The sequence below is a fragment of the Dreissena polymorpha genome, chromosome 1 (assembly GCF_020536995.1).
Source record: "Dreissena polymorpha isolate Duluth1 chromosome 1, UMN_Dpol_1.0, whole genome shotgun sequence".
NCBI classification, from domain to species: domain Eukaryota; kingdom Metazoa; phylum Mollusca; class Bivalvia; order Myida; family Dreissenidae; genus Dreissena; species Dreissena polymorpha.
This window is the reverse complement of record NC_068355.1, coordinates 93728880-93754005: the sequence shown is the minus strand read 5'-3', so window position 1 is coordinate 93754005 and position 25126 is coordinate 93728880. Positions and strand designations below refer to the sequence as shown.

The 25126-nt window shown below is 38.1% G+C and overlaps 1 protein-coding gene across 2 annotated transcripts in view; it reads left to right on the top strand.

Annotated features, from left to right (window-relative positions):
* The window catches only part of LOC127841171 (peroxisome proliferator-activated receptor alpha-like), a 35913-nt gene that overhangs the window by 4567 nt on the left and 6220 nt on the right, over nt 1–25126 (top strand). The window contains exons 2-5 of one of the 2 annotated variants that reach the window (XM_052369812.1): nt 11419–11735; nt 13289–14810; nt 16059–16162; nt 19159–19273. In XM_052369812.1, the coding sequence (XP_052225772.1) occupies nt 14696–14810; nt 16059–16162; nt 19159–19273 (334 nt within the window). In that variant the 5' untranslated portion in view covers nt 11419–11735; nt 13289–14695. Of the gene's footprint in view, nt 1–11418; nt 11736–13288; nt 14811–16058; nt 16163–19158; nt 19274–25126 lie in introns of those variants that run through there. The other variant, XM_052369802.1, reaches the window with a different exon arrangement.

Here is a 25126-nt window from a genome sequence, read left to right as displayed (position 1 = left end):
GGTGGCTGGCCATTTTTCCTTTATCGCTATGGTACAACATTGTGAACTCTCTAGAAGTCACACTTATGGTCCAATCTTTATAAAAACTATAGTGTATAGAAAATTTGTTCTTATGGTTCGAAAATATGGGGGTTGGCATTTTCCTTAAATGACTATAGTAAAACTTTGTTGACTTTCTAGTTCATGGTTTGTCCAGGCTTGAAAATGCTTTCAGAAACATCTCAAAAGTAGCTGAGAGCAGTTCAGTTCCCTGAAGTTTTAGGTGAGCAACCTTGGGCCTCTGCCCCCCCCCCCCCCGCCCTCTGTTTTACTTGTTACATTATTACTAAAGCTTTTCACCATACTACGGTTGTTTAGTTATGTTTAATGATATTTTATATAAAAAATATCTTTGAGCAAGTCCCTTCAATATGGCAGACTTTAGGTTTCAAACAAGAGTACTGCAGCAACATGAGTTTGTTTGAACATTCTCGTGATAAATGACATGCCTTGATTTTTTTCATATGGACAACGTTGTTTTTTCAAGATTAATTTCAATAGTATGGCTGTTTGTAAATTAAATGTGAAACCATTGTGTATCAAGGAATAATTATTTATTCTATGAAATGAAAATGATTTGCGTTTACCATAAGCGTTTATGTATATTTCTTTCCAATGAAAATTTGGATGGAATAGAAGATTGTTTCTTCTGAAAAAAGCATTTCGTGCTTTAAACATTAGGAAGAATCCGAGAGCTTCCGATTCCCACGTTTTTGCAACGTCACTACAGTGATATTCAATACACATTAAGGTTCATGTAGAGGCTTCAGTTTGAAAAATGTGGGACCCCTAGCATTGAACTCAAATTTGACTAAACGAAGAGTGCCACATTGAAAATGTTTACATATTTGCTTAAAAGGGTGGTTTTCCTTCAAACTGCTACCACTTTTGTGCAGCAAAATCTCATACCATCGACAAAATCAATCAAAATACAAAGCGATTTTAACACAAAAATAGACATTATTTTCAAAAATCTGAATGATGTTTATTCAACGTATTTCGGCGGAAAATTATATAACTAGTTAATAATATCGACATTGATGAGGGCAAGTTACGCTTAAATAGTATTTTTCTTTACATATCTAGAAATATCAAAACTCGAACACATGCCATTTCATGACGATGGGGGCAGCCATTGCTAGATTAATAAAATTGAAAGAAACATGCTAAAAACTCACTCATCGCCTAATTGACATTCCAAACGGTTGACGATGACAAATGCATTGGATTGTAATCTTTCCGTTGATGTGTGCAAACTGCATGATCAGACCTCATAAACACTCCAAAAAAAAAACAACTTTGTAAGAAGCATTTCGCCAATGTTTACAATTGTTGTCGAATCACATGTACTTGTATTATTGCGCACAAAATAGTACGCTTACAGACTGACAGAAAGATCGATACGAAACTCCGTTCAATTCATCACGGTATACTATATTATTGATAATATATAATAATAATTCGCTTCAACAACCTAAATGTAAAAATAATTTTTTTAAACGAAGTTTTTAATAAAGAAAGTGAAAACAACGGAAGTCGGATGGATAGTATGTGAGATGCACTTCGGCTCCAGAAAAAACAATACACATACATTAAAAAAAGACGTGTGGGGGAAAATTTTCAGCTGGAAAATATTTGAAATGGGGTAAGTGATTATATCTCTGTGTGATCATTTCTGTTATTAAGCGCGATCTCTTCCTGATTAATGTTAACAGTTGTTTTACTAGTCGCGACCAACTGTCAAAATAATGATGTGTTTTCTCATGTATGTGTATACACATACCAGGTTTTCTTACTACTTCACGTGATTTCAACCGATTTGTAATGCACGTTTTTTCTACGGAGCACAGCGAGTGCCACGCTTTCAAAATGGGTAAAAGGAATCGATATACAAATGTATAAAAATATTTGGTTTGCCAAAAGGAACAAATTATTCAAAACGGTACATGGACAGTAGTTGTTCAGGAAGGAAGAAAGAAAAAACTATGATACCTAGCTGTGTATTTCTATGTAAAACTATGATTTCTAGAGTCGTCTGCACAAAACTCATAAAATCTTGTTATTGGTGAGAAATATCTCCTTTTGTCACAATGATTTCTACCCAGCCAAACCTATTTCTTTATATTTATTTACAATTTTATATGTCGTCTGCAATTTCTTTCAATCTGAGATGGTTTAAATTTTTCCATTTGGTTATAGCAACATTGTTAAGCCCTTGATATAGAATGGTGACACTTATTATCCACCATATCTGGATTTTTAAAAAGTAGTTCAGTTTAATTGTTTTTAAAATTTTGTTTAGGAAAATTATCCAAATAATGCAGTTGAATAATAACTCATTTGTTTTTTTCTGACAATAAATTTCTGTGAAATGTTGCTAACTTGACCTTGTATATGTTTATAGCATTGTATTTATTAAACTTACGGTAGTGCATATCCTTCCTAACTTAATATTGAGATTTTGTTAATAAGTGTACCAATGTATTTGTTTTAAACAAAAATATGAATAAAGCAAAAAAATATTGAATGTCAAAAATGTGTTTATGTTATTCTATCCGTCTTTACCTTTAAAATGATATATAGTTTGACCATATTGTACCACATTGAATAAAGAAAAACCAAATCAAAGTTTTAATGAATTTTATCCCTCCCATGAACCTTAAAATGATGCATGTATTATTATCTAACGCAAGCTTTAATTTCACTGTCGCATATTATTTTATTATATTTCTAGAGCTCCCAATTTTGGCAGGCGTGGGATTCGTTCCTCTAGAGCTAGGACTGATTTATGTTACTATAGTAATTTACACATTATCAACGCCAGTGAGCGAATTAACTTTGTTGGACAAAAATGTTTTCTTCTCAACGTGAGTTGTGTCCCCATATTTTAAAAAACAAATACATTTAATACGCAATTCGCGCGTCACTCAAAAACTAATGCTGCGAAAGTGTTTAACCTTTTAAGTAAATTAATCAGCGTGTATACTTGCGCATCCATATTTAAGTTCCGTTTTATCGGACCAAAGGGGAGTTTTCAGATAAAAGCGAAATGTGGGGACATCTACATCGTTTGGTGTGGTGACATCTAGTTCTAATTTCATCATACTGGTTACCATATTCAGAATTTGCAACCACGTGTGCTTTTGATAAAACTGTATGCATATATCGGACGGTGAAAGTGGTTGACCTCGACGACTATCACGACTATCGGACGACAGGTCGACTAGGACAATGATATGGACCTACTTACAAGACAGTATTGTTTTCCCTCTATTTTATATAAAATATTTACACAAAAAAAAATCATCGAAGACTAAACGATGGACCTTGTTTGATTTTTTAAGCATATTCATTTAACTTGTTATATGTCAATTATGTCCCCTCCATTAAGTACAGTGTGACATATTGGATTCACAATGCATGCCAGTTCATTCGACTCACCGCTAGACGGACAGTGGGGCATGCTTATAATCAGTTTATTTTCATATGAACGAAAAATTTGACTGACTGAATACTTATCGTAATGTTAATCTAGCATGGATTGCTAGAAAGAATCTTTTCTATAAGAACACAAGTATAGCAAATAAGTCTGCGAGGTTCGCTCTGGGAAAACTGTTGTTTATGTTTATGCGTTACGTTTCGTCGCTAATCAGCCTGTGCATTCCGCACAGGCTAATCAGGGATGCTAATTTCCGGCTTAAATGCATTTTCGCTTTGAAGTGGCCACCATTAAAGGAAAAATACCATTACAGCGGATAGTGTTTTTATGACCCGGTAGGGTGGCATATAGCAGTTGAACTTTCCGTCAGTATGTTAGTCTGTCCGTCCGTCCGAAAAAAACTTTAACATTGGCCATAACCTTTTAAATATTGAAGATATCACCTTGATATTTGGCATGCATGTGTATCTCATAGAGCTGCACATTTTGAGTGGTAAAATTTCAAGGTGAACATCATCCTTCCAGGTCTAGGGATCGAACAAACTAATCCAATGGAAGTAATAAGCTTTAAATGGAATAATTATCTGACCGGCCAAATTCTGTATTTTTTTAAATAAATCAAAGTGGCGCAGTAGGCGGCATTGTGTTTCTGACAAACAAATCGTGGTAAAAGGTCAAGGTCAAGGTCATCCTTCAAGGTCTAAGGTCAAAAATACAAATCAAAGGGAAGTAATAAGCTTTAAAGGGAGATAATTATTCAATATTGAACATAGCAACTTGATATTTGGCATGCATGTGTATCTCATGGAGTTGCACATTGAGTGGTGAATCTGCAGTCACGATAGTGGCTTTACATTATTTGCTACTAAAAATAGAGATTTGTTAGAGACAATTATTTTCAAGGGAAGTAATTTATATGATGATAAATGTCATATTATATATTTCCTTAACTTCTTTTCACAGTTACTGTACATATTTTTTATTTGGATTATTTATAACTCAAATGAATGATTTGTCATTTTTTTAAATGATATAAATATCATTTCTTTACTGTACTAATTTGTGAATGGTGAGGTTCATTTCATACCTCTGGACTTATGTCTATAGGTACATGTTGAATTCTGGCTATGATCGCTTTGATAAAACACAGGACTTGGTTGTCAGTGATGTCTGACTTGGTCATTCTGACTGTCTGTAGCCCACACCCACCTCTTGATGGATTGGACAAAGTCCAAGGGAAGTAATTAGCTTTAAAGGGAGATGATTTCTATACCTGCCAAATGATAAATAGAAATTTTATTTCAAAGCGGCGCAGTAGGGGGCATTGTGTTTCTGACGAAGACATCTCTTGTTCTTGCATTAATTACCGTTTTTCCTGAACGGTTCTGAAATGGATTCGCATTTGCCGCTTAGTGTGAGTTATTTCGACATTTGCCGCTCTGTGTGATTTATCTCGCCATTTCTGATGTGTACTTTTAATATAGAAAACATATTCAATGACAATTGATCTACTTGACTGGCGCAATGACTAAATCCGCGACATTTGGAAGTGGTTTTAATGATGTTATTAAGAAGTAGTGAACTTATTGGAACAACATTATAAATAATACATTTGTAATACATTACACAGGAAAATAAATTTTAACTCTATATTAAAAGCCTAAATTGTGTAACACGCCGGGTACGCGGATACTTTGATAGCGGATGGAAACATAGATCAACATAAGCCACGCGCGAAAGAAGAATTCTTCAGTTTTTTGCATTAATGTTCTATTAATTTGGGTTTTAGACTCTGAACATTGTATGGGCGATTAAATGTATAGCACCTCGTATTGCGAAGAAAGAAAAACGCGGAAAACGGTGGATTATTAAAAAAGATCAAAGTCCATCGATAATCAGCATGCATTAGATGATCACTACCTAGTTTAACAAAATAAAAACAAGAACGTGCTTGCTGTTCAAAATAAAAGATCCATAATTATGCCCATTAATCAGGCTGTCAAGTGACCTTTTTTCAAAAAGTAGGAAAAAATAGGAACTACTTTTGCAAGAAAAGTAGGAAAAAAGTAGGAAAAAGTAGGCACTTTTCCCTCAAAAGTAGGAATACATAATACTTATTTTTTAGACACAGGTCCAGGAAACATAGCTTGAAACAGAGCAGGAGTGCCATCACATGTTCTGTATGGATACCCACTTGAAGCTACCTTAAGGGCCCAGAAGATTTCAGCCTTTTGTACCTGTTCCTTGTGTGATGGGTGTACTTGCATACAGATAGATTTATCCCCACAACCCTGAGAGCTGCTTGGCTTTTGTGCACTTCCAAACAAACGCTTTTGTGAATTATCATGCATGTATTTCATGTTTTCCTTGTGTTTTTATCCATCTGTATGACTTATAAGTTGATTAGCACCAGAATTAATACAAGATGGACTTCATTCAGACAGTACAATATCTTGCAAACTCATTGCCGGTATCTCTCTTGCACCATGATCCCAGTGTTTTTCCACTGTTGTCCAACTTCTCCATCCATGAAGGGTTAAACTTTTTTTTCCCACTAGGAATTTTAGCACTTATAGTGTATCTATGATAATTAAGTTTCAAGCAAAGCTACCCTGATAAAGAAGTATACATGTAATTAGATGCTGTTCATTTTGGTGTATCATCAAATAAGTGGTTAGAGGTCTTCTGTGTATCGATATAAAAATGGTAATTATATTGTGCATGTTATATCCTTAAGCAGAAGACCAAATTTATTTAGTGATACACCAACTTGTTGTACAAGATTAATACTAGTATATAAAGCAGTGTAAATGCTCTGCTACAGCTACATTGTGAAACCTTTAAATTGACAATAGGGTGCAGTTATAATGACTTAAGTTACATTCTAAATGACTGGTCATTGCAGAGCAGATTATGCAACTGGAGATAGGACCTTATCACCTGACATCTTTTATGACAGCATTGATTGGGCAATGAAACAGTTGCACTACATTGTTTATTCCAGTTTCAAATAATGGCTTTTACATTATTGATGACTTTGCGGGAGTGTAATAATGCCGTTTAATAATTTTAATACTTCGCTTTAACACCTTGAAGTTACCTCACTAGCTATGGCATCATTAGACAAGAATTGTGTTTGTCCGAAACACAATGCCCACTATTGTGCAGCTTTGAAATAAAATTTCAATATATCATTTGGCAGGTTTAGAAATTATCTCCCTTTTAAAGCTTATTACTTCCCTTGGCAGGGCTCGACATTAAAGGTAGTCCGACTGTCCGGGACAACCAAAGTGTTAGTCCGGACAAGTTAATAAAGAATTTGCTTGTCCGACGGGACAAGTGGTCGTTATAATTTAATAACTTAGAACAAATGCCTTTAAATCCGTTATTTCTGTGAAGTAACCGCCCTTTATTTTTAAATATATATTTTGTTTACATTTAAACGACAAAGCACGAGGTATACCGATAGTTCCATGGGATACTACGCCGCACTGTTTACAAGGGAAGCAACCCTTAACATTTTTATTTGCCAAGATAACAAGATTATTCTCCCTTATAATGAATATGCATTTTACGACACCGGTACACATTGATCTTTAAGGTAGCGCACCTCTAATGGGCACATATCCAAATATAATCTAAGTAATTATTTTCTTAATTAGCATCATTTCACTGAACTACATGCAAATTTGTAGGTAGGCTTTCCATGCTTTTTAAAAAAATATACCGATTTTTTCAAAACCACCCCCAAGCTCGGCTTTTGTCCAGTTTATTTTCACCCCTGGGGTATATAAAAGTTCCATTATTCATTCAAATTTCCAAATATGGGCATGCCGTTGGTGTGTACAGATGCTGTAAAGATGTTTAAAGTTTAAACAAGATGAAATAAGTATTCTTTTACAGACATTTATTTTTTACAAATTTTTATCTATGGAAGAGCGCCATGAAATGTAAGTGATTTCAGCCAAGTAAAAATTGGGTCGGTTAAAAACAAAGTGTCATAAAATTCAAAATAGTATCATTAAAGTCATATTTTAAACTTAGGTTTTATAGAAACACTATATACAGCAAAAATACCAAGAAATAGACAGATTTACCGTTTACTTTTTGAAATAAAAATAAAAATGCAACATGCATGGATCGTATTTTCAACAGTAAATCACCCAATTTCGCCATAACGTTGTTTTAATTTTAATAATTGAAGAATGTGCATACAAATTGCAACATATTTAACAATAAATATAGCTTATATGCCATATTAAATCAAATTACGTTATAAAATAAATAAAACGCGTCGCAAAAAAGTATACGTCGTCGGCAGGATTCGAACCTGCGCGGGAATATCCCAAAAGATTTCTAGTCTATCGCCTTAACCACTAAGCTACGGCACCTAGTATGCTCTTCAACCTTCGAAGAAATCGCGGGAAATCATTAGAGGTGCGCTACCTTAAGACAATTAAAGTAGTATGGTGGCAAAACACAAGTTTTTGTCAGTTATTTTGGCTTTGTATAATGTTTAAAAAATCAATAATATCCAGTTTTCCTGTTATCTAGTCAGTTCTTTTTGTATTGAAATTGCCTAAAATTATGTTAACATGTATTTTGAATGATTTAAGTCTTTATGATTTGAGCTTTTTGTATTATTTAATTACGTTGCAAAGAACTGAGCAAAATAAGATATAATGGTCAGGACAAGTTGCTTTCTGGTCAGGACAAGTGAAGTTTTGGTCTACTTGTCCCACTGGACAAGTGGCTCCAAAAGTTAACGTCGAGCCCTGCTTGGATTGTATTTTTTAACTTTTGACCTTGAAGGATGACCTTCACCTTTCACCACTCAAAATGTGCAGCTTCATGAGATACACATGCATGCCAAATATCAAGTTGCTATCTTCAATATTGCAAAAGTTATGGCCCATATTAAAGTTTTCGGACGGACACACACACACAGACAGACAGACAAACGGACTGACAGTACAACTGCAATATGCCACCCTACCGGGAGCATAAAAATGTATCAGGGCATTTAGGCTCTGTGCATTTATCTTTAATTACTAAACATGATGTACCTATGATATCAATAGAACATCATATCCGTTGTCATGTAATATAGAATTTATTACATTATATTTGTAAATGATGAAAACTCGGCAAAGCATCAGTTTTATCTTTTTTCCAATAACTTGTGTAATAAATTCCATATTATATAACCACTCATACAATACATGTATCTCTCTATATCTCTACATTCCAAACAGCAATATCATGAAAACATGCATAAGGTTTGGTCAAATTGTTGTCAATGGAAACAAAATAAAACTGGAATAAACAATGGGTTCCCTCAGCTCTTGCATCACTGGGAACTGTGTAAGGTAGTGATGTCTGCAGTGTACAAATGCTAAGGAAGTAAACAAGGCACTATTGTTACTTAAAAAAAAAACTTGTCAATAATTTTAAAAGTTACATAAGAAATAAATATTTATGCTCCTGAAGAGGTGCTAGCAGACAGTCAGCATGGGTTGTCAGGTCTCATCTAGATGAATGCACATTAACAGGGATACAGTCATGCCATAGATTCATTCATCCTGCAAGTTTACTTAATAAACTCTTTAAAAAAAATAATTCTCCATTGAAAATGAAAAAGTAGAAATAGTAGGAAGATTTGGTAAAAAAATAGGAAAAAGTAGGATCCTGATGAAAAAGTAGGAAATAGTAGGAAAAAGTAGGAAAAAGTATGACCGCTTGACAGCCTGCATTAATGTTACAACATGTTATATTTTAGTTTACTTACGTTTTTGAGAAAATTAAAATGTTTAAAGAGTCGGATGCCAAATTTTCACGGACTCTTCTTTAACCGATCATTTCAATGACAACAATGGCACTTCTATGCTCGATTACTCGACACGTTTGACCAGATATAACACACTCTTTTTAGTGAACCAGAAATGTGGAATACTGCTATAGTAAGCAGGAAATACATAAAATGTATGTACTGACGCTAATTAAAAACGAATTACCGAAACATTTTCTTATCCCTTTGGAATATGATTATGATTGTGTATACATTTGGAAGATAACAGTGAAACTTATTCGATATATCTGCTGAGTACAGTATATATGACCGTAATTTTCCGCCCCTGCATTAACTTATATATTAGATACCATGTTATCAAATATTACTCTGATAAAACTAATACTTAGATATAAATTTTAGCAGCGTTGCAGTGCCGAAATTCTTTTTACTCCATCAATAAAGTGATTTAGGGTCACGGGAATCGCACGTCGAGCACGTTATGATTGCGTTTAAGGCCCTTAAAGCAGAGCTCAAGATAAAGGGAGTTCTCCATACTCTTGTTAATGTTGTGGCTACGCATAAGTATCGTCTTGATAATGCGATTCTAATGAGCACCAATGACATAGGATTTTATGTAGAACAAAGGTGTATTTGAGACCCCTTCGCTCCCGTTATTAAAAGCCCTGCTATAAGTAATATTTAACACGATCGTGGAGATTCACATGATCCGTTGTATCTTCATCTCTCTTAATCTCAAGTAACAACTAAAACAAGTAAATTACGTAGACAATTATTGCCGGTCGTCACTTAATATATATTTCTGAAGAAATAAGCATTTAAATCTTTTTTCAAAAATAATTGTAATATTAATAGTATAAATTAATAGTGATATGATTTTTGAAAACGAACAGCGCTATTGGTTATATTTCACGTGTGTTTTAATTAAGTAATGCATAGATTCCCAATGTGTCGCGCTTGACTATGCACATTGATTCGTTCTTCAAAATGCTTGTACAAAATAACCATAATATACATTAAACATGAATGCATTTCAGGTAGAAGATAAAACTCAAAGTGCCAAATTTGTTGAAAGTCTGTGTTATCCGAAGTGTCCTTTTTCGGGAATCAAAGTGTCTGCAACTTCATGAATACCCCCAATAAAAAAACATGCTCTATCTTCGTTTATATTTCATTTCAAAATTTCAGTATTTAAAGCACAGTGATAACTATACATGCTGGAATATCAAACAATTTCTTGTAATATTTCTAAGTAGTTTTATTTTGTTGAAATGTTTACTGTTTATCCAGTGCATGCTGTTTTTCGACCGATTTTTCTAGAGGGGGTCAAAAATCTACCATTCTTTCGTGAATTGTTTTCTTCCCGATAGAAAAAGATGTACAATTTATCAACTCTACCACGTGCCTTGTCTACAAACTTATATTTAGGATATAACTTTTGTTTTTTTAAAGATGAAACTTACCTTTCGCGCGTCGCTTTGTTTTTCTCTGCAATCAAAGTGCCTACGGTTATCGAAGTACCCGCATTACCAGCGTATGTAAGGAATGACTGTAAACGTGTCTCAATCCGCCTACACTTTTTAAAAAGATAAAAGTGCTTGCAACATATATATGCTATTGTATTCTTTTACCAAAGCCACGTCTGCTTAGTTCAATAAAAGACTTTTGTTTATATGGAGTTTTTAATTTTATTTTAACAGGCTAAAATACGGTCGCGTAATGTCTTTTTTGCGTCTTACCGTGTCAATAGTAAAGCTCTGAAGCTGATGCCGTTAATGAGGGAGCACGGCAATGCGAATTTAAAACGCAGTGATGGCAATTAAGTTTTAAAATCAAACGTACTCCACGTAGTTAAAATAGTTTGTTTATACACGTTTGGTTTACAGAAATTACAAGACCCATATGAGAAATAGTCCAAGTAATTAACTTGCGTGGTATACTGGTATATCATCTCCAAGTTTATACGCATACATGCATTTTATATTGTTTTTTTAGTACGTATTATAAGATACGTAGTTGGATACAGTTCATTTCTATACCGAAAGAGCTCAATACTGTATTTATTGTTATTGTTAATGTAGAATAATACCATTCTAAAAATAATATAAACACAATTACCGAATGTTTGTAGATGAATTCCGTGAGTCGGCAGTGAGATATGAAGGCGACATTGAGCGGGAGAACCTGCGGTACTCAAACAACACCGACAACAGCACTTCGGACCTTTCCGAACAGTACATGGTTGCTGCTTCTGGTGAAATTGTAGAAATTAGTGCGACACATTACGCACCGCAGTCTGACTCTTTTCCTTGCGATATCATCTCCGTCGAGAAGAAGCCCCGACCTCAATACAAGCCGTCACGACCTCTACTTCTTCCGCCTTGCCGGGTGTGCGGGGACAGAGCTTCCGGTTTCCATTATGGCGTGAATACATGCGAGGCATGTAAGGTACGGTAATAAGTTTGGTCATATAATGTAAAAAAAGAACTTGTAGTTTATTTATTGGGTTTAATATATGAATGGAAAAGCGGCATACATAAGTTATTTAAACAGATCAATGTGAAATGTCTTTACTAATTGAGGTTAACGAATTGAAGCTTCGAATGCTTTGCACCAAATCCTCTTTTTCACGAGTCAGATCTCACAGGCGATTTTTATTCGTCACATGGTGTTGGACAATAACTAACGTGCGTATCTCTTTGAACTTAATGATGTTGAATAAGTAACTTTCAGAAAAAAAATTCTCGTTTAAAAAAATAATTTTGACAGTTGTTTCGCATGCCGCAACGTATGTTTATAACCATTTCGTGCAATTGTGACGAGGTTTTAAACAAGCGGGCCTGAAAAGCCCAAAGTCGCTCACCTGAGATGCAAAGAAACTGACCTGTTATGTGCAGCCCTAGATATAGTTCGAATATATGCTCTGACCAAGTTTCATGAAAATTGAACAATACATGCGTCCTTCCGAGTGTAAAAATTGTGTTACTGTATAGCCATATAAGATAAAATGGCGACACTGTTTTTCAACAGACCGAAAACATTTTCGAACTTATCCAAGATATCATTACAAAAATGTTCTGACCAAGTTCAAAGAAAACTGGATTGAAATGTGACTGTTAGAGTGTTATCAAGGTTTTACTAACGCCATTGAAGAAACAAATGCCCCGCCTTCCGGTGGCCTTGCTTTTTTACTAACGGTAGCATTTTTAAAAACTCGTCACAGATATCATAAAGACAAATCTTTTGACTAAGTTTCCTGAATATCGGACAATAAATGAGGCCTCTAGAATATTTTCAAGGTTTTAGTATAATATATTTGGAAAATGCCACGCCCCTGGCGGCCATGTGTTTCAACAAACCGGAGTCATTTTCCAATGTATAATTGGTACAAACGTTCTAACCAAGTTTTATTAAGATCGGATAAAGAATGTGGCCTCTAGACTGTAAACAATCTTTTACTTTAGCCATATAAAGAACAACGCCCTGTCCTCCTGGAGGTCATGTTTTTCAACCAACCCGAACCAATGTCTCACTAGTCAGAGATATGATTGGGACAAATCTTCTGACCAAGTTTCATGAAGATCGGACAATAGTGAGGTATCTGGTGTAAACAAGGCAAATGTCGACGACGTACAACGAACGACACACAAAGCGATCACAAAAGCTCATCATGAGCAGATTGTGCTCAGGTGAGCTAAAAGGCGATAAATAAATTACAAAATAGCTACCAGCCTATTATGACCTTTGTTTCCATTCTGAATAGGCCGCTATCATGATTAGTTCCGGAAATATTCCGCAGACGTTCATATTTACAATCGCGCTAACAAAGAACGCTTCGAAAAATCCGGCATCCAGCGGCAATAGGATAACAAGCAAAAAGTCAACTTAAAGACTAGGGCAAAATAAAGAAATTACTGTGAACATATTGAATGGTGATAAACAATCATGTAAGATCATTTCCAAACGATGTCGATGTCATTGGCATGCTTTCTCTTTTACAGGGTTCATTTCGGCGAAATATTTGTAAAACAGAGCCGTATGTGTGTTGTAATGGAACACAGGACTGTCGGATCGCTCCCGGGAAGTGGACGGCGTGCTCTCACTGCCGCTACAAGCGCTGTCTGGAGGTGGGCATGTCAAAGGGGGCCATCAAAACCGGCAGGTACACGCACGAACTGCGCTCGAAAAATACCCTCGAAGTTAAAATGTTGGAAAAGCAGAACGGTGGCGACACGGTGGAGGCAGATAGGGTTCATGATGTGTCATCGTTTCTAAGTAAACATCCCGATGAAGACGGCGAGAGACTCGACAGTATTCAGAGACTGATTCTTGAGGAGACATGCGGTGTACTTGTGTCTGCTCAAAAATTTCTCTTCGAATCCCTGGACGAATATTTTCAAGAAGATCTCATGCTCAAGCGACAAAATTCGGTCTTTGAAAGTAATATAATTTAAACTGATATCTGCTTTATATTATTGTTATACGTGTTTTGCTATTTCCATCATCATTATCATCATCAACAACAACAACAACTAGAACACAATCAGCAATTTGATGGTACATTATGTAAATATCATACGTAAAATAGGGGTACATGAAATGCTTCACCCTGAGGAGAGTAATGTCTTTCTGGGTTGCACATTTATCTTCGATTGGTAATATTAACAATAAATCGGAAAATGTCTATCAATTTTTTTACGCAAACCAAAAGAACGTGTATAGATGTTGCAGATGTTGAGTTTTAATAATTGCCTTATTATTTTGCTATACAAAAAATATTTGAAAACTCGTGCTTCTTTTTTCGTCCCAGGCGAGGGATATCTTAAATTTATAGCCTTATCGGTGTGTATTACGTAACAACGTCATGACATACATACATAATGCAAGGATTTTCATATTGTTATTTAAGATGGGAAAGTCATAATATTAATGTAATATCCTGAAGGAAAATCAAATAATGTATATAAGTCGTACTTGAAGTTACGCCAGACGCATTTGCGACGCTTGATTGAGTTTTTATTTGCATTTTAAAAAGTTTTTATCATTAGTTACAGCTTCATTATCAAAATAAAAAGTTTTCTTTGCGAACTGTTGCTCAAACGTGCCCACCGCCAAACGCTTCAATCAACAGGGAGATTACTAGGGGGGAATCCCCTGTGTCTGATGCAGGTGTTTCCACGAACAATGCTCAGTCGTCAGGTCAAGGTCACGGACTGAACTCCGCCGAAGAACCATTTGGGGACGATGGCAGGCCGCTCACAGACGTTTCGTTTATAAGGAACAAGCCTAAACTTCTTGCCAATATACCGAATCAAAACGGACATCCGTTGAACGGTGAATATGTAATAAAACCGAATTTAGTGAATGACCATACTTCGAAATCGGTTGAAGAAACGAAAGCCACGGTGATGACGCAGGTGCTTACGAGCATCCAGCTCGGCGTAAAGGGAATGCTGTCGTTCGCCATGGCTGTTCCCGGTTTCCAAGAGTTGGACAGCGAGGACCAGGCGTCGCTTCTCAAAGGTAAGACGGCCATAAGTTCTCCCAAGTTTTCACTTATTCAGAATCAGCCACTTGGCAGGAATACAATCTTGATTGATTATGAAAATAGTGTTGTTATTTCATTTAGTCTGTGACTTACACACAACGGTCGTTACAGGTTTAAATCTTAAAAAAATATTGTTAAAAATACCTTATCTTGTGCAAGATCCATGTTATTCGCGTTTATGTTCATATCAAATATAATTTGGACATTATACGCCATTCCGGGGTGTAGCTTCTTCCAACAATGCAAAAGTTACGTACCACTAATGTTCAAGGTCAATGTCACAGTGAGAGAAGGTAGAGTAAGGTACGATTGTGTAAAGTTAGACTACACATCGCCATTCTTCAGGCAAATAATTTGCCCCAAATGTCCAGTATATAAAGATGGCGTCGCGCGCAAAAACAGTTTCCCGTACATAAACGCCAAGGTCATACTCAAAGGTCAAAGATGCAGCGTTCCATGATTTAAACTGCCATTTTGAAATAACCTGATTCACACATTAATTAAGATGTGTTGCTCACTGTGCCCGTGTCCGAGCATCCAGGAAAGTTCACATCGGAAATTATGTCGTTAGTTGTCTTGTAAAATTATATATTATAATGCATGCTTTTCTATATTACATTCAGAGTAGTTGCATACTTCGCAGATTGTAAAGCTCTCTACACGATAAACTTCGCCTATATGACCTAGCCAAGCGAAGATATTATTTAAATTTAATCGTAAGCGTACCGATTTGTGTACTTCTGCATAACCTACTGTCTATGTGACCTAGCCGAGTGAAGATAGTATTTAAAATTAATCGTTAGCGTACCGATTTGTGTACTTCTGCATAACCTACTGTCTATGTGTCCTAGCCGAGTGAAGATATTATTTCAAATTAATCGTAAGCGTACCGATTTGTGTACCTCTGCATAACCTACTTTACAACAACCATAATAATCTTAAAATTCATAAGGTAAACAAATTGTGGCAATGTATCATTCTAACAAGTGGAAATAATTATTGTTATACAAGTTGGTTCACATAATTTATATAATGAAGACCAATATACAGAAACACAATAGACATAATCGCAGGGATGGAAGCTGGCAGGGTCGCTTTAAATTTGTTTTGGGCCCCTAGTATGTCTGAGAACATGTGTATGTCTGCTTAACGAGCAGAATTGTGGGCAAACTGTCGCTCAGTTATTACATATATTACATATCCCCTTGTTGGTATGATTTCAGCGTCCAGGTTCGACATTTGGTATGTGGGCCACATACGGTGCTTCAATTGCACCCTCATGGTAGGCGCCTGCGATTGGGAGTTCCACGCGGAAGAGCTGGCCCAGGTATGTACATGGGGAGCGCGTTTATAAGGTGAAGCAAAACTTTAATTTGATAATGCGGTGATTTTGATGTTCACGCCCATGATGATTACGAAGAACAGGTCGGTTTCGATTCTTATTTAGAGGATGATGAATTATGATAGTTATTATGTGCATAGGTGCTTTATGTATTTGTTGTTGAAAGCTACAGAAAGCATTAACAGGGATATTACTGTTCGCTCAAATGTAAATTCCCGTTTCTTTCCACACGGTCCCCATACCCACAAACAACACTCACGGAATCCCGCATGGACAGTTCCAGGTCCAAGCGAATAGCTAAAGAACTTAAGACCCAACGTTTGTTTATATTATCACCACGTGTCTGTCATACTTTCTAAATCATTATCATTTGTGTAAAGGTTCGTCATACAGGCGATTTTCACTCAGTAACGTCCTTTCGAACGATTGTCAGTTCTCTTTTTGTCATACCTTTGGACACCTTCCCAACCATTCGTCTAGCTATGCACATCGTACACAGTGATATTTTTACCCGTCGTTAAGCCATGCACATTGCTTCGGGGCCGACATAAGGGTGCGCTCGAAGAGGATTCATTGTATTCGTGTTGGACTAGAATTTGTAGTTTTTGTACTGCCATCCACACGTCTACGATGATAGAGCGAACAGACCACCAGACGATACAGAACCGGTTCTGTGCTGACCAGCGGTCTTATCCTAGAAATACGACATCGAGGCTCCTATTCTGAGACTAAGCAATACCAGAGAAAAACGTGTTTTATATAGAGGTGCTTTTTCTTAGTTTTATAAAAAAAGATTGTGATAAATTCGTTGGACCCACGCGTAAGTAGAATAGTTGTGAGTAAGGCCCAATTGATCCGAAACTCTTTGCTGATTTTTTTTCATGTAAAGTTAACAACTTCAAGTTCTATCCTCAAATAAATACACAGTTCTCGATTATTTTGTTTAATAACGTTTTTTACGATCACTGTTAAGCGGGGATCTGAACCAAGATGGAATGAGAGATTTGTAGTTGTTAAAGCAAACTATAAGGGATTAAAGGAACACGTGTCATTTGTAGAGAAATTATCAGAAAATAGTTGTCAAAGCAAACTTAAGCTGATTAAGGGAACTATTGGAATTGTTAGAGAAACTATCAGAAAATATTAATCAGTCAAATGATAATAGAACTGATGCAGAAAGGTTGATTGCGAATGTTCTGGAATTCAATGTCCCCGTGTTAATATATTTCTGGAACGACATTCTAAGAAGAATTGGTCGGGGTTAAAAACGTTTCCAGGACCCTATCATGAATTTCAAGGATACAGCATACTAGTATGATCTTGAAGCATAGGAAATACAAATTAAGTCAAAGCGCGAGGGTTTGTGTGAAAAAGAACTTAACAGTACAAATATAACATGGGCAGAGTTGGGGATTAAACTTAAAAGACAAATCAGGAGAAGGAAACGGATGCCTGAAGAATCGGCACTGGATGCCGGGCTTTCTACAGAAGAGAAGGTTGTGTGCGTAATTGAGTGTGTTAAGGATAGATGTCAACATGAAATAACAATTAAATTCATTCACCTCAATGACTTGAACTCTTTGATTTTACTTGATGAGCGCAATCTTGTTAGAAGCGATGATTTAAAAACGCTTCACTAAAATCACTTCGACTTAGCAAATTTCTATGACACTAAAGATAATGCAAAGAACTGCTCGACGCGATTCTGAACTATAAAATGTTACTTACTACGAGATGTGATTCCTTACCATCGACACCTTTGGAACTTATTTCTTTCATTGTGTAGTTTGCTGATGTCTTTTCCCAGTTTGAGCTTTGCGCTGCAGATTCTCTTAACAAATGCAGTATCAATAGCCAGTTGCGAGCGTTCCTTTAGCAAGCTGAATCTCATTCTCTCATATCTAAGTGCATCGATGGGACAAGATCGAGTCTGTTGTCTTTAATTTCTCAATATAAGGAAGGAAACAATTTAGAAAAATGTTTGTTGATGCTATCATTGACAAATTTGCTCGCATGAAGGCAAAACAAAAATCACTTTAGTATGATGGATTTTCGGAATGGGTGCATTGGGTGGCGGTTGATATAGACTAACCGTTCCTGTCAGTTTTGTTGCCGTTGTAGAAGTTAACATTTATTTTCTCTAAATTGTCTTTCTATTATGTCTTTTCAGCTCACCTGAGCACAACGTGCCTGGTTTGGTGTTAGTGTTATTTTGTAATATCGAGTATCGACTAATGTGCTCTTATTATTCAAAGACACCGAATACTGTACTACGATGTTTCACGGGGAGGGGGTCGGCTTACAATTTATACATAGAACCCGGGGGCCGAATACTGTCTGCACATCGTACACAGTTATATTCTTACCCGTACGTTTTGCACATATATATTTCTTACCCGACATCTTGCTACGCACGTTTTTCACAGTGATAGTTCTTACCCGTCCTTAAGCCTCTGCACATTGTGCACAGTTATATTTTTAACCCTCGTCTAGCTATGTACGTTTTGCACAGATATATTTTGTACCCTTCTTCTATCTATGTTCGATCTGCACAGCTATGTTTCTTTCCCGTCGTCTAGCTATGCATATCGTAAACAGTTATATTTCTTACCCGTCTTCTATCTATGTTCGATCTGCGCAGTTATATTTCTTACCCGTCGTCTAGCCATGTTCGTTGTGCGCAGTTATACTTCTTACCCGTCATCTTGCTATGCGCGTCGTGCGCAGATATATGTCTTACCTGTCGTCTATCTATCCTCGGCGTTATCCAAGGTTTGTCCGCAGTTGTTTTTCTGACCCTTCGTCTATCTATCCACGACGCAGTTATATTATTTCTTCGTCTTTTTGCTATGCTTGTCGCGCACAGGTATATTTCGTACCCTCATCTCGTAAATTTACCCTCTACACATTTAAGGAGCTAACCTCTTATTGGCTTCTGCTTAATCCCGTCTTTACCTTACTGGCCTACTATGTTCTTGCAGGTCTGGGGCGCTGACCTGGTGGAGTTTATATTCCGGATGTCGCGGCAAGGGAACCTACTGGACTTCAGCACGGAGGAGATAGCCGTGCTACGTGCCGTCTGTCTCACCTTTACAGGTATATATCATGATCATTATAATGCCATTATAAACATTTTATGAAACATTTTATTTTTAAAGAGTTGTGTTCTTTTTACTAGGGTATATTAAATGAGCGCCCGCACAATGGGTATTACAAAATGGGACATATAACCAATATATCCGCGTATTGTGCTGCTACAGCACGGGGCGTAATATGTGAGCGCCCTAATAGTGTGCTATAACAGCATGTAAGGCATAATATCTAAGCGCCCTCGAATTGTGCTATAACAGCACATCAGGCATAATATCTAAGCGCCCTCGTAGTGTACTATAACAGCACATCAGGCATACTATCTAAGCGCCCTCGTATTGTGCTATAACAGCATATGAGGCATAATATCAACGCGCCCTCGCATTGTGCTATAACAGAATGTAAGGCATGATATCAACGCGCCCTCGCATTGTGCTATAAAATCATGTAAGGCATAATATCAACGCGCCCTCGTATTGTTCTATAACAGCATATGAGGCATAATATCTAAGCGCCCGCGTATTGTACTATAATAGCATATGAGGCATAATATCTAAGCGCCCGCATATTGTGCTATAACAGCATATGAGGCATACTATCTAAGCGCCCGCGTATTGTGCTATAACAGCATATGAGGAATAATAACTAAGCGTTCGCGTATTGTGCTATAACAGCATATGAGGCATAATATCTAAGCGCCCGCGTATTGTGCTATAACAGTTTATGAGGCATAATATCTAAGCGCCCTCATATTATGCTATAACAGAATGTAAGGCATAATATCAACGCGCCCTCGTATTGTGCTATAAAAGCATGTAAGGCATAATATCAACGCGCCCACGTATTGTGCTATAACTGCATATGAGGCATAATATCTAAGCGCCCGCGTATTGTGCTATAACAGCAAATGAGGCATAATATCTAAGCGCCCGCGTATTGTGCTATAACAGCATATGAGGCATAATATCAACGTGCCCTCGTATCGTGCCATAACAGATTGTAAGGCATAATATCTAAGCGCCCGCGCATTGTGCTATAACAGCATATGAGGCATAATATCAACGCGCCCTCGTATTGTGCTATAACAGCATACCAGGCAGTACAGCTCACGCAAAACCAACAAAATCCGCGGCTATGCCGCGGACACATTCTTTTGTTTTCGAAGTTACTCCGCATCCACAACGAGTATTTCCTCGGCATCATGCGATAATTCGCGGAGTTACGCCGCGTTTGTTCCTGCCTCGGCATCGATCCGCGGCATCACGCCGCGTCTTTACACGCGGCGCTTCGCAGAGAAAAATGAACAAATATTGATTTTATACTTTAACAAATGTTAAACCATTTTTAAATAAACAATTATCAGAAACAGATACAAATAATACGTTGATATGTTTACTTCTGCGTGAATGTGTAAACCTTTGGTCAGCTTCTTTGCATGCGGAACTTCATACATAATGATTTTGTAGGTCATTATAACCATATCAATGAAGCTTAACCAGTTTAATCCCGAACATGATCTCGGAAACGAGACTTGCTTTAAACATCGAAAACAAAATATGAAGTATCATAAGATTTGCGAAAATACATACGAGAACCAAACAACTATACACATAGACAACAAATATAAATAATGTTGACAATTTTAATAAAAACATATGTTCGTTTATATTTTAAAATGATAACTTTCACTTCGTCCCGATTTTCAGAAATGGCCATGTACATGTTGCATCTAAATATTAATTTACACATCGCATCAGGTGATATACGCGTGTTCGCCGAGAATACCGCCGTCTCGATTAGTCTGCAATTAAATAAAACAGTAGCATGTACAAATCGTTTGATGGAAAATGGCAAACGTTTGTCTTAACAAACTTTTCAGCAATGTTGACAAAATTTGCTTTTAAAATGGCAGTCGTAATAAACGGAATTATCGGGCAATATATAGAAACATTAAACGCGGAATAAATGTGACTAACAAAATAATATTGTGACGCAAAACAGTATCATTATTGTGACAATTAAATACACTTGTAAATCTGCTGTTCTCTTAGAAAGTGCGCGAAAATAAAGATGACTTGTGTAATATCACGTTATCCGCCTGGAAAGCGTGAGCATTTTCATTGTAATTTTAATAAATCTGTGCAAATAATACGAGGATCTATAACTACAGGATAGTATAGCATCATTTCTCTAATTATCATTTTATAGATATAATTATCATCATTGTTAATTTCAGATCTTGATCATTGTCGATGGAAATAAAGATCCTGAAGCAAATAGTTGATACTTATTTATGATCAAGACTGTGAAGACGACACCATGCCTGCAGTAAAGTGTCCGTTCCCTGACTGTGCCTACACAACAGCCGATCTAGATCCGGCCATCGTTGCGGCACTCATAACTGCCCACAGCGCCGTACACACATTGGCACCTGCCAAAACAGCCAGAGTAGAGAAAGTCAAGCGTCCTACAGTTACCGCCGCTGGATCCAGCGAGGACTGGGCCTACTTTCTTTCACGCTGGAATGATTATGTTGCTGCCACCAAACTGGATGGTCGAGACAAAGTGATCCAGTTGTTGGAATGTTGTGATGAACCTCTTCGGAGAGACCTAACGAGAACAACAGGTGGCAATCTAACTGACAAATCGGTGGACAATGTATTGGCAGCAATTCGTAAGCTAGCAGTGCGCGAAGAAAACACAATGGTGGCAAGAGTGACACTTCACAACATGAGACAAGATCGCGATGAATCTGTCCGCAACTTTGGTGCACGTCTGAGAGGACAGGCTGACATTTGCAAATTTGTGATTGACTGCAACAATTGTGCCGCCAAAGTTAATTACACTGAAGCAATCATGCGTGATGTTCTCACAAGAGGTGTTGCAGACCCTGACATTCAGCTTGACCTACTTGGTGATAAAAACCAGAACATGTCGCTAGAGGAAGTGTTCCAATTTGTGGAAGCCAAGGAAGCAGGAAAAAGGTCAGCTTCGAGACTTTTAGACTCCCATGCTGTTGGAGCAGCCACCAGTTACAAGAAGCAGCAACAGTCCAGCAGAGACACCCAAGAAGCTTGCTCCTACTGTGGCAAACGTGGCCACGGAAAGAAAAGAACTGCACAGGAACGCAAGACTCAGTGCCCAGCTTATGGCCACAGATGTGCACAATGCAGACGTGAACACCACTTTGAGAGTGTGTGCCGTAGTGTGGACAATCCAAGGCGCCCTTCACACACTCAGCCCAAAAACTTTGACAAGGAAAGTGCTCTGTTTGACGCATTATGTACTGTAGATTCCTCTCAAATACACCATCAGGATGTGAACATTGTGAACAATAATAAACACAGCATCCCGCTTGATCATCATGTCTATGACAACCTGTCTGACACTTGGATTCGCAGAAGCTCTAAGCCTCAACCATTCGTAAGAGTGTCTATACAGGCTCTTCCAGAGGACTACTTGGCACTTGGCATCAATCTTCCTAAACCGTCTCTAGCTACAGTGATACCGGCTATGGCTGATACCGGATGCCAGAGCTGCCTTGCCGGTCTCAAAGTTGTCCATCACCTTGGGTTACGTGAATCTGACCTAATCCCTGTGACAATGCGCATGCACACAGCGAACAACGATGGCATTAAAATTCTCGGTGCATTATTACTGCGGATGTCGAGCAAGGACTCTAGTGGTCAAGTAGTTAAAACCAGGCAGATGACATATGTTACTGACTCATCGGACAAACTTTTTCTTAGTCGAGAAGCCTGTATCAATCTTGGTATCATCACAGACAACTTTCCGGAAATCCATGCCTCACAACAATACAGTGCAGCAGCATTGAATGGTGAGGACAAAGCTCCATGTGGATGCCCTGCCCATCAACTTCCGCCAGCTCCACCTAGTACATTACCATGCTCACCGACAGAAGAGAATCGTGTCAAACTTCAACAGTACCTCCTTGAGTTCTACAAAGCCAGCACCTTTAACACATGTGAACATCAAACACTTCGTCTGATGGACAGTCCGCCAATGAAACTTCTGGTAGATCCCAACGCTAAACCAGTTGCTTACCACACACCGGTACCAGTTCCAATCCACTGGCGAGATGCAGTCAAGGCAGGTCTTGACCAAGACGTACGACTTGGCGTCATTGAGCCTGTCCCTATTGGTGAGCCTGTCACTTGGTGCCATCGAATGGTTGTGTGTGCAAAGAAAAGTGGACAGCCAAGACGCACTGTTGATCTGCAGGCCCTTAATGCTCATGCAACACGTGAAACACATCACACACCATCACCTTTTCATCAAGCACGATCAGTCCCCCATGGGAAGAAAAAAACAGTGTTCGATGCATGGAACGGCTATCCCAGTGTACCCCTGTGTGAGGAAGACCGCCATCTTACCACATTCATCACTCCCTGGGGAAGATATCGCTACAAAACTGCACCTCAGGGCTACATTGCTTCAGGTGATGGATACACCCGACGCTATGATGAGATTGTTGCAGACATCCCTCACAAAACCAAATGTATTGACGATGCATTGCTATGGGCTGATGATCTCGAGGACAGTTTCTTTCAAGCGGTACACTGGCTAGACATTTGCGGTCGAAATGGCATAACACTGAATCCAGAAAAGTTTGTGTTTGGAGCTGATGTTGTGGAATTTGCAGGATTTGAAATTACACGCAACGATGTAAGACCCTGCCAGAGATACTTACAAGCCATCCTTAACTTCCCCACGCCAAAAGACATTACAGATGTGCGTTCCTGGTTTGGTCTAGTAAACCAGGTATCATATGCTTTCAGCATGGCCGAAAGAATGCTACCCTTTAGGGAACTTTTGAAACCTGGCACTCCATTCAACTGGAATGAACATCTCCAGAACGTCTTCGATGAGTCAAAACTACTGATCGCCAGCGAAATAGAAGAAGGTGTTCGTATCTTTGACCCCAAAAGACCCACATGTCTGGCGACCGACTGGTCAAAAGTGGGTATTGGATTCTGGCTCCTTCAAAAGCACTGCACATGCTCAAAGAAGGAACCCTTCTGTTGCCCATCTGGATGGAAGATCACACTTGTTGGCAGCAGATTCACTCATCCAGCAGAGTCTCGCTATGCGCCGGTTGAGGGTGAAGATCTTGCCGTCGCAGATTCCCTTGACAAGGCCAGGTACTTTGTCCTAGGCTGCGCAGACCTCATCATTGCTGTTGACCATAAGCCTCTTCTCAAGATATTCACAGACCGATCGCTTGAGGACATCTCTAATACTCGTCTAAGAAACTTGAAAGAGAAAACGCTACGCTACAAGTTCCGTATGGTCCACATCCCAGGTGTCAAACATCGCGCCACTGACTGTCTATCACGTCATCCAATCAGTGATGCAGAAAAGCTGATGTTGCCAGATGATGAGACACATATCAATTCAACCTCTGTGTGTCCAGCTAGCCGCAGTTCTCTCATGACTGGTTTGAGAATGCAGGAAGATCAGGAAGACTCCATAGATGAATGCGTCATTGCAGGTGTTGTTTCATCCCTCAATGCTCTCAACCTTCGATCAGTCACCTGGGACAGAGTTCGCACAGCCACAGCTAGCGATACAGACATGCTAGCATTTACCGACATCATCGAATCTGGTATCCCGGAACACCGTCACCAGCTGCCAGAATCGCTCAGAGACTACTTTCAGTACCGTGAAGGTCTATCTACAGTCGATGGCGTCATCCTATACAAAGACCGTATTGTCATACCACCATCACTGAGAGACGAAGTACTTGAGGCTTTGCACGCAGCTCATCAAGGTGTCACCTCCATGGTTGCTAGGGCAGAGACATCAGTATTTTGGCCAGGAATCACACCTGCCATTACG